This window comes from Salvia hispanica, chromosome 5 (genome assembly GCF_029641045.1).
Source record: "Salvia hispanica isolate PSC_SH4W2 chromosome 5, Shi_PSC_v1, whole genome shotgun sequence".
Taxonomy (NCBI): Eukaryota; Viridiplantae; Streptophyta; class Magnoliopsida; order Lamiales; family Lamiaceae; genus Salvia; species Salvia hispanica.
Window position 1 is genome coordinate 45,425,725 of NC_142696.1, and position 9,384 is coordinate 45,435,108.

At 36.6% G+C, this 9,384-nt stretch overlaps 2 protein-coding genes across 3 annotated transcripts; both read left to right on the forward strand.

Annotated features, from left to right (window-relative positions):
• Nucleotides 1-869: 869 nt before the first annotated feature.
• On the forward strand, nucleotides 870-2,260 carry LOC125187191 (transcription initiation factor TFIID subunit 8). Of its 2 annotated transcripts, none has more exons than XM_048083730.2 (2): nucleotides 870-2,005; nucleotides 2,112-2,260. In XM_048083730.2, exon 1 carries the CDS (start codon nucleotides 1,107-1,109, stop codon nucleotides 1,800-1,802), a length of 696 nt encoding a protein of 231 aa, XP_047939687.1. In that variant the 5' UTR covers nucleotides 870-1,106; the 3' UTR covers nucleotides 1,803-2,005; nucleotides 2,112-2,260. The 2 variants fall into 2 exon arrangements, with proteins under 2 accessions (XP_047939687.1, XP_047939688.1); XM_048083731.2 differs by having other exon boundaries at nucleotides 870-1,973.
• A 5,444-nt stretch (nucleotides 2,261-7,704) lies between these two features.
• Nucleotides 7,705-9,153, forward strand: LOC125189243 (uncharacterized). Its single transcript, XM_048086539.2, has one exon. The coding sequence runs from the start codon at nucleotides 7,845-7,847 to the stop codon at nucleotides 8,784-8,786; it is 942 nt and encodes a 313-aa protein (XP_047942496.1). The 5' UTR covers nucleotides 7,705-7,844; the 3' UTR covers nucleotides 8,787-9,153.
• Nucleotides 9,154-9,384: the final 231 nt, after the last annotated feature.

Consider the following 9,384-nt stretch of genomic DNA (forward strand, 5'->3'; position numbering starts at 1 on the left):
ACTTTTATGGCAATTTCTTCTTGATATCTTGGTGGTATATGAGCTTAATTAAGTAAAATGCAAGTTGGGCTTTGATTGAAAACAAATGGGCAAACATAATCGGTATAAGAATTCGAAAGGGACTTTGTTAGATTATTGACTTACCACATTTTTTACCAATAGGAAAGCTTGAGATCGACTGAAGCCCATGAAATAAATTTTGCGTGCTCCATTTTATCAGACCCTTGCATGCATGGGCCGTGTTAGGGTCTAGTTAGTCAAGACTCTTTATTTCAGTTTCTTTGTGGAGTTGAGTTGATGGTGACAAGAAGAGGGCAGCTATATATTTCAACTTTTATCATTCATAATAGCCTGAATGTTAATTTTTTTTCAATTTATAATTTTAACTTTGATAAAAAAAAATCAATTTTTTCACTTTATAACTTTAACCTATCAATAGAAAACGATATAGTTCATCCCACATCATCAAAATGTGATAATATCCAATGAAAATGTTTCAAGAGTGAGAAATACATGAGTTTTCCACTTTCGTTCGTTTTCGTTTATTTTGATATGAAAAATTATGGATTCATATTGTAATTGAAGAGAAAGGAAAGGAAATTTACGTGACATTTTTTCTTATGTGAATATGAACAATAATCTACCTCATTTTACTTTTCATAACACCCACACACACTTCTGGTATATCAAAATTGAATTAAAGTTGAATATAATCAGCCACAAACTTTCAATCTTTCATTAACCAAAAATAGGTGATCACTCCTCTATTTTTATTTAATTCTACTAATTAATCCCCAGTTAAATTATTTAATCTCGAAAAATAATTACTGTAATTAATTATTATACGAATAAATACAAAGTTTCCCCAACAGCCTCCGAAACCCTCGGCCTCGCTAAATTACGCCCAATCCGCGGCCGCCACCACCGCCTTCTGCATCTCTAATAACATTCACCACCGCGTCCGCCGCCACTAAAAGGCGCCTCTAGTTGTTTTTCTCCCGCAACCATCAAGCCTTCCACCACCGGCTCCCGTTATGATGGAGTGGTTGCAATATAGAAGTATTTAGTTTCCCCCTTATTTACACCACGGAAATTCGCGAAGATCGATGCGAGAAGATAAAATCTGCGCCGCCACAGCGGCGCCGGACTTCTCATTTACCCTAGCACGAGTGGCGGTGGCGCAGATCTGTCAATCGATAGGCTACAAAGGAGCCGAGATGCCGGCACTCGAAGCCCTAACCGACATCGCCACCAGGTATTTGAAAGCGATTGCCAAATTAAGCGCGGAATCCGCCAATTCGAGTGGGCGCACGGAATCAAACCTCTTCGACATCGCCGCCGCGATCGAAGATTTGGCATCGGTGCAAGGATTCGACGGCTCGTGGAGAGTGCGATCACGATCGGTGTGGAGGTCAGCCGCGATTAGGGATTTGATCAAGTGCGTGAAGCACATGGATCAAATACCGTTTGCTCAGCCGTCGCCGCCGATGATGAGCTGCTCCGGTGTAGGTAGAGTGTTGAATATTAGGGATAATAGATTGTGGTACAATGAGGGGAAACTGAAGCACGTGCCGCGGTGGCTGCCTGCGGTGGAGGTGCGCGTAGAGGAGGAGGAGAAGAGGCGAGGGGAAGTGATGTGGGAGGAGAGTTTGGAAAGGGAAGAGGCGGTGAATTTGGGGAGCACTGAGATGAAGAAGTTGAAAAGGGAATGCTATGATGAAGATGTGGAACAAGTGCTGGTGAAGAGAGGGAAAGTCAGATTCAAAATTGGGAATGTTGGAAAATTTAAGGTTAATGGGTGAAAACAACGACGGTAGCGGCGGAGGGGAGGAAGAAGACGGTGGCTGCTAAAGCAACATCGATTTTTCCTTGCTGAATTGGGGTTCTTACAGTTTAATTCAACACCATTGAAAAAATAGGATTTTGTCAAAAAAAAAAAGAAGAGATTTGGGGACAGAATTGCTGTTTGAATGGTACATACTGCATATCAAATTATTTCAATTTGGTGAGTTGATGTGGAATTGGGTTATGTTTTCAAATTGATGTTTTTGTTATTCATATGCTACGTATTGTTGTCCAATGCATATAACATTTTTTTTTAATTAATGCAGGTTTTGGACGAAATTGGATGGGCATGGTAGAATTTCATTTTTTTATATGATGGAGTATAACTTTTTTAAGGATCCAATGATATACATTTGATAAATATTCAATGCGTTGAAGAATCTAAATCCATGTTTATATAGGTGTTATTTTTGAATTTGTATTCGATGTGGTATAAACTCCATACGAATATTATCGATGTTCACATAATTAACTGTTGCCTTGAAAAAGGCTTGGGCTACTAGCCAGTTCTTTTGGGGAGGTGAATATATATCTTGAGTATAGCTAATTTATGAATCAACACATTTTATTATCTCGAAAAGTGTTTGTAGTAGTATTAGTTACTTAGATACTCTCTTCCCACTCAAATGTCCACGTTCATGTGCGAATAGGAGTCTCGTTTTTCCATTTTAGTCCATGCGCAAATAAGAGTCTCGGTTCATTTTTTTTAATAAATGGTAATAGGGTCTCACCTTCTACTAATTCATTCAACTCACATTTCATTTAAAACTAATATATACAAGTGAGATCTCTGTTCTACTTTTTTTTCCATTCACATTTCTTAACATTTCTTAAAACTCGTATCACCCACAAATGAGATTCCTAATTGTAGATGGAGGGAGTATTTTATAGGGGACGAAGTGAGTATAAATGAAGCAAAAAACTGTAACTATAGACGGAGAGGATTGAGAAGTGAAAAGACATTCAAAATCATTTTAAAAATCTCTCTTGATGACTCTTCGCATACTAGTGGGTCGCTAGGACTGTTCTGGACTGGGTTCTTAGCCCAGCTGGTCGTTGGGTGCGTACCCACCGACTTGCTTGTTTAGCATAGCTCTTTGCTTATTCTCCATAACTTTCTTATTCAAACTCTGATTAAGGTGTGCAAAGTACTCGTGCTAAACTCTTTCGAAGACGAAGATCGGATAACCTAATCTAAAATTTGAATTATCTTCGTGTTTCTTTTACTTGAAATATGTTCGTGTTTCCTTTACTTTTTATTCATTATTCAAATATTTTCTTTTGAATCCACTTCTTCAATTTCATATCCTCAACCTCTAACAGTTTGATATTCATCAGCATAATTTAGCGAGGGCTAAAAGTAATTTGTAACAATTTCATCAAATTTAACAATTAAAAAGTTAGTTTAATAAGGACTTGAGCCGTCCCACATCCACTTGTGTCAGTCTGCCCATATTAGTAATTGAATATACAGAATAATGTACAGTTGAATTTGGGCTCTATCTAAAATCAACAATAATTGAAAGCCAATTGGTGGAATGTTCGATGTTTTATCATTTGTGCAATATATATCCTATATGTGCATTATTCGATTGAATACTTTATAATAAATCAACATAGATCGATGATTATGCGATTATTATGATATGATGTAGTAGAATACAGTATATTTCAATAGTTGGTTGGATAATCCAAATGCTGTTTGCTATTTTATGTCTTGACTTTCTCCTACACAAACAAAATGAGTTGTACATCAACTGAAATATTATCCCAGAAATTTTGTTGGTTTTATGTTATAACCAAAAAAAGCAATAAAACAATCGGATACAAATAAAACTACGTGGTTTTGATCAGACAATGACATGCATCTCAACTTTTTTATATTATTGATTTTGTGTGGATGGAAATATCACACAGGAAATTCAACTGTCAAGTGGTAGATGTATTTTTCGATGCCAAAAATAATTTATCAGGCTTCAATAATTTGTTTATTAAAATTTCAGACTAAATTAAAAGCTACCATTATTTTAATTTATGAAGCTAAATGAGTGTATTTTTCTTATAAATATTAGTACTACATTACTTCACTCCCAAAAGGTATCATTCAAAAAGTAAAACTACTAAGTAGGAGAATATTTCTTTTGTTAATCGTAGAACTCAACCCAAAAAAGTAATAATAATAATAATAATAATAATAATAATAATAATAATAATAATAATAATAGCAGCAGCAGCAGCAGTAGTATTAGTATTAATTTTTATGTATTTTTATTTTAAGACTTTTAACTGAGATTACTATACTTTTTTTATTTTACAATTCAAATACATCTTCGATCCTACTAACCTATTGGATTTTATAAGTGATCGAGATAAAAATGTAGTAGTACTTCATTGTTTGAGATAATTGGAATCTAATTGGATTTTAGAGCATCCACAGTGCCGGCTAGCCAACCGGCTAGTCGATTCGCGTCGCTAGCCGGTCGGCTAGCTGAACCATTGCAAGCGGCCAGCCCGAAATCGGCGAGAAAATCGGCGTGGGCTGGCCGATTGGCTGGGGCTGGCTAGACCTGCCCACGGTTCATGAATCGGCGGTTTCGGTTCGGAACCGCCGGTTCCGGTTTTGGGAAATATGGAACCGGAACCGAACCGTGAGGCTGTTTCAAGGTTTCGGTTTCGGTTCGAAAACCGGCGGTTTCGGTTTTGGTTCGGAACCACCGGTTTTCGGACGGTTTGTAGCGGTTTAGGTTCGGTTTCGCAGTTTTACGGTTTTTTTCCGTTAATTTTTTTTTTGCTATATAGTTTGAAATTATAAAATAAATTGGAACAAGGAAATGGATAGTTTAAATTGAGAGATTGAAGAGAGAAATTCTTGTTAGCACTAAAATGAGGTGAGTGTAAGTAAGGATAGAGAGGAGTATTTAATATAGATAAAAATAGAGAGAAATGAGATCCAATTTGAATTTAAAATCAACATTTAAGAATAAATAAATAAATAAAAATAAAAGAAATGGTGTTTTGTGCAATCAATTTTAAATAGTGCAGCCATCGCCCACCGTCAACCAATCAATTTTGAAGACTCAACTAATCAATTTTGAAGACTACAACATTAACCAATGTTAATTTATTATACTTTATTTAAAATAATCAATTCTCCTAAGTTTATTAAAAAATGTTGGATAAATATTTATTAATAATTATCCATACTCCATAGATTCCATACGTAAAAAATGTGTTAATTAATAAAATCGGAAATAGTATTATAAAGTTATTACCATTAACCATACAACACAGACTTCATCTTGTAATTTAGTTATTTTTATTTTATTATCTTTTATCTTATGTTTTTCAAATTACCATCCAGTTTTACCAAATAGTATTATAAAGTTATTTTTGCGACAAAATTTTGTCCCACATTATTGTTTCTACGGATATTACCAAATCTAAAAATGAAAGTTATTTATATAAGAGTATAAAACTCATAAACCGGATCATTCAGCAATGTTTTATATAATGGAGTATAGTTTTAATATAAGGATTAACTATGTTTAAATTTATCATTGCGTTGGCGGTCCGGAACCGGCGGTTCGGTCGCGGTTTCGGTTCGAAAAATTTGAAACCTGAACCGAACCACGGTTCTAAAATTCACGGTTTCGGTTCGGCATATTTTTTGCGGTTTCGGTTCGGAACCGTAACTGCCGGTTACGGTTTCGATTTTAACCGCCGGTTCGGTAAACCTTGGGCAGCTCTAGCGCTGGCCGCCATTGTGACGTGCCGATCGGCCAGCGCCCTTTTACGTTTTTTTTTTTTTTTTTTTTGAAAAAAAACCTATATAAACGCAATTTTAATTACATTTTCATTTGCACCACTTGTTTTAACGAGTTTTCTCTCTCTCTCTAAATTTCTGTACAAGAGCATCATCGAGCGATGAGTAGCGCGGGTGGTAGCAGTGGTGGTAGTGGTGGGGATGGTGGTGGTGGTGGGGATGCTGAGGAGTACGAACGGCAGATGAACGAACTATGGAGGCCTACATGAACCGCGAGATGGAGCGGTACATGCGAAGGGTGGAACAGCAGGCGATACATCGCCCTCCACCGATTGTCCACCACCAAGCAGTGATTGATAAGGGTCCAACGCGTTTGTGGGATGTCAAATGCGTTTCCCAAATAATGTACGCCTGCATTATCATGCACAACATGATGTCGAAGACGAAGGCGTACAACTGACTAGTTGGGCCAATGATGATGAAGCCGGTCCAAGCCACGGAACGGCCACCCCTAGCGTACGACGTAGGGTACCTCTCGATGAAGTCGGCCGCCTCAAGGAATATGCCGACATGCGCCAAGTGGATGCTCATATTCAACTCCAAAAGGATATAATTGAAGAGTTGTGGGCACGGAGGACTGCACGGCGATAGTTTTTTTTCTTTATTATGTAATTTTTTTTTATCTATGTACCTTTTTTTTAATGCAATTAATGAATTTTCCTGTATATGTCTCGTAAATTTAATTCCGTAATTTAATCGTAATTTAATTCCGTAAATGTAGTATTTTTTGAATTATTTGTATTGCGGCCTAAATCTGATGTGACAGGTGAATTTTTAGTGCTGCTGACGTGGCAGAGAGAGAGAGTGGCTGGCCTATGACTGGCCTATTGCCATTGTGGATGTTCTTGTAAGGAGAGAGACACCACACAAATTATTGTCCACAAGTATAGGGTATATATGTATGATCAAATAGAAACCTTCAATTCCATGTTATTTATAATAATACATCTTCTGATAATGCATTTTATGTATCTTTCTGATAATTGTAATCTATATTTCAATTATTATTTTTTTATAACAACGTAATTATCATAGAAACACAAATAATGGTTCAATTGAATTTAACATATGTGGCAGTTGTATATAGTCACCTCAGTTGTAAGATATAATCAACCGTTCGTCTAAAAAACAATAAAATGTTATTGAATTTTGATTGCAATTTTAAATTCAAAAAATCAAAAAGCACCTTTTTCAGATTAAATGAATTGTGTGTTATAAAGAAAACTAAAATTATACTCAAATTTTGTTTTCTAAAATATCGCAGGACTTAAAATTAATAAATTGATTTACAGGAACTAATAATATTGAATCATTTTCCCTTGCTGGCCTCAATTATAAGAAAATTATTATTTTTTGAAATTTCAACATAATTGAAAGTTGAAACCAATGTCATTTCGATTACCTGGCAATTGGCATCATGCAGTTTTGTGAGAGATTCTTAATTTTAGCAAAAGTTTTATGTAATTATGATGTGATTGAAAAATTAAAACCTTGAATTCTATTAATATTTTATCATCATACTAGTTTATACTACGAGTCTATTTCAAGGAATCTCTATTACTCTTTTTAATTTAAACCTGAAGCAATGCTTGAAAACTCTTGCCTTAATTCCTAAGCTCTCTCACCTTTTATCATGTAACATTACTTGTTCCAAAATTCTTCATCCAAATATATCCATCTCTCTCACACACATTCACAAGAATAATATATGCATATATATAAGTATGATATGTATAATAATGTGTAAGCATATGCTAATCATTGTACCTAACTGTTGTATATACTTTTCCATTAACTGACAGACAACTCATAGTTTATATCATCATAGATCAGGTAATGAGTTCATCTATTTTCATGTCTTCTAAGTCACATAGGTTTCATCTAATTCCACTAAAGGCTTAGATGAAATAAAAAGTTTCCTTTTAGCCCATTTCCTATCATCACATAAAAAAATAAGAGATGAAACATCATAATAGTGAATGGAGATGATCACAAAGACACATACAAAAGGACTCCTAACCAAGAAGAATAGATGAAAACAAAGATGAGACAACTCCACCTATGCTTCTAGTTGTTGGCCAATCCATTTCATCCATAAAAACCAAACATCAACACCTTCAAACTATCACATATCACATTCCCCATTTCTCTCCCACCAAAATTCCCACATCAAGAAATGGAAAAAACAATCATAAGAAGGTCAATCTTCACCTTCCTCAAAAACTACCAACACCTCACCTCCACCCCAACCCTCCTCCTCCTCCCCTTCGCCGTCTCATCCCTCCTCGCCCCGGCCCTCGTATCCTCCTCCCGCCTTCTCCCACTAGTTCACAACCGCCTCACCACCCTCTTTCTCGCGGCTGGCTTCCCTCCATCTTCACCTCTTCTCAACCTCCTCAACCTCAAGCTCTCCCAAACCATCCTCGCCCTCCTCTTCGTCTCCCCTTTCTCTTACTCGTCCCTCCTCCTCGCCAAAGCAGCCGTGATCCGAGCCCTACACCCCAACAACAACAACAACAACACACCCTTCAAACCACTCCTCATCACCCAACTATGCAACACACTACTCATTCTTGCATCAAATGCCACATCCTTCTTCCTCATTGCCATCTTCTTCAACTGCCTCAACTTTTTAGGCCTCTCGTCGCCCTCTTCCTCCATCCTCCTCTCGGCAGTTGGGATCATTCTCTACTCCATCATCCTTGCGCACGCGTACATCATCTGCAACCTGGCCTTGGTCTCATCTGCAGTGGAGAGGAGCGGTGGATTCATGGCGATCATCAAGGCGTGCCTGGTGATCAAGGGCAGAAGTGCAACTGCATTGTCGTTGGCTCTGCCTATCAACTTGGGATTGGCTGCCATTGAAGCCCTCTTTCAATACAGAGTTGTTAAAGGCTATAATCAAGGCCTAAATCAGTCAGCCATTCTTGTTGAGGGAATGCTGATTGCCTACTTGTATGGTTTGACACTCAATCTTGATACAGTTGTTGGCTACTTGTTTTGGAGAAGCTGCAAAAGGGATCACCATATTGATCAAGAATTCTCTCACATCATCGAAATCCATGTAATGGGAGATGAGTTTTGTGCAAAAGCCAAGGTTTTGGGATTGCTTTCTTGAAATTCTTTTTTTTTTTCATAGTGATTAAATGGGATTCTTGAATGCTGCTAGATGCAGATAGCATGAGAGGTGGTGAAGGTGAGAAACGGAGGGATTATGATAATCTTGATTGTTTTTAAAGATGAGAGAAGGGAGATGAAATTTTAGCAGTCAATTGAAAAAAAAAAATTGAATCTTGGTTATTTCAATTCATTCTTAGCCAAAAGCTTCATTGCTTTCCCAAATGGGAATTGGATGATTGGAGAGATAGTGGAGACGATGAATTTGATATTGTAAGTAAAATTTAGTCGGCTTTGTATTGCAGCACCAAATGTTTAGGATTGTTTATTTATCAAGAAAATACAAATAATACTAGTAGTTCCCTAAACTCTGTGATCAAGCTCCAAGTTTTCTGTTACTAGCACATTTCTGCAAAAAATTATGTGCTTCATTTTAGTTAATGCTAATATCATCATAAGTTCATAACTGGTAGGTCCTATTCTTTGTCTCGCAACTTTACGTGTTATACTATTAAATCTATAGTTTTAATAGCATTTATTATTATAATTATTATTAATGATCTTTGGTTGACATTTATTACTAAAAAAGTAAAGCTTAA

What these genes read in the sequence shown, in the direction of transcription:
- LOC125187191 (XM_048083730.2), top strand. Translation starts at nt 1,107, where the DNA reads ATGCGAGAAGATAAAATCTGCGCCGCCACAGCGGCGCCGGACTTCTCA.
- LOC125189243 (XM_048086539.2), top strand. Translation starts at nt 7,845, where the DNA reads ATGGAAAAAACAATCATAAGAAGGTCAATCTTCACCTTCCTCAAAAAC.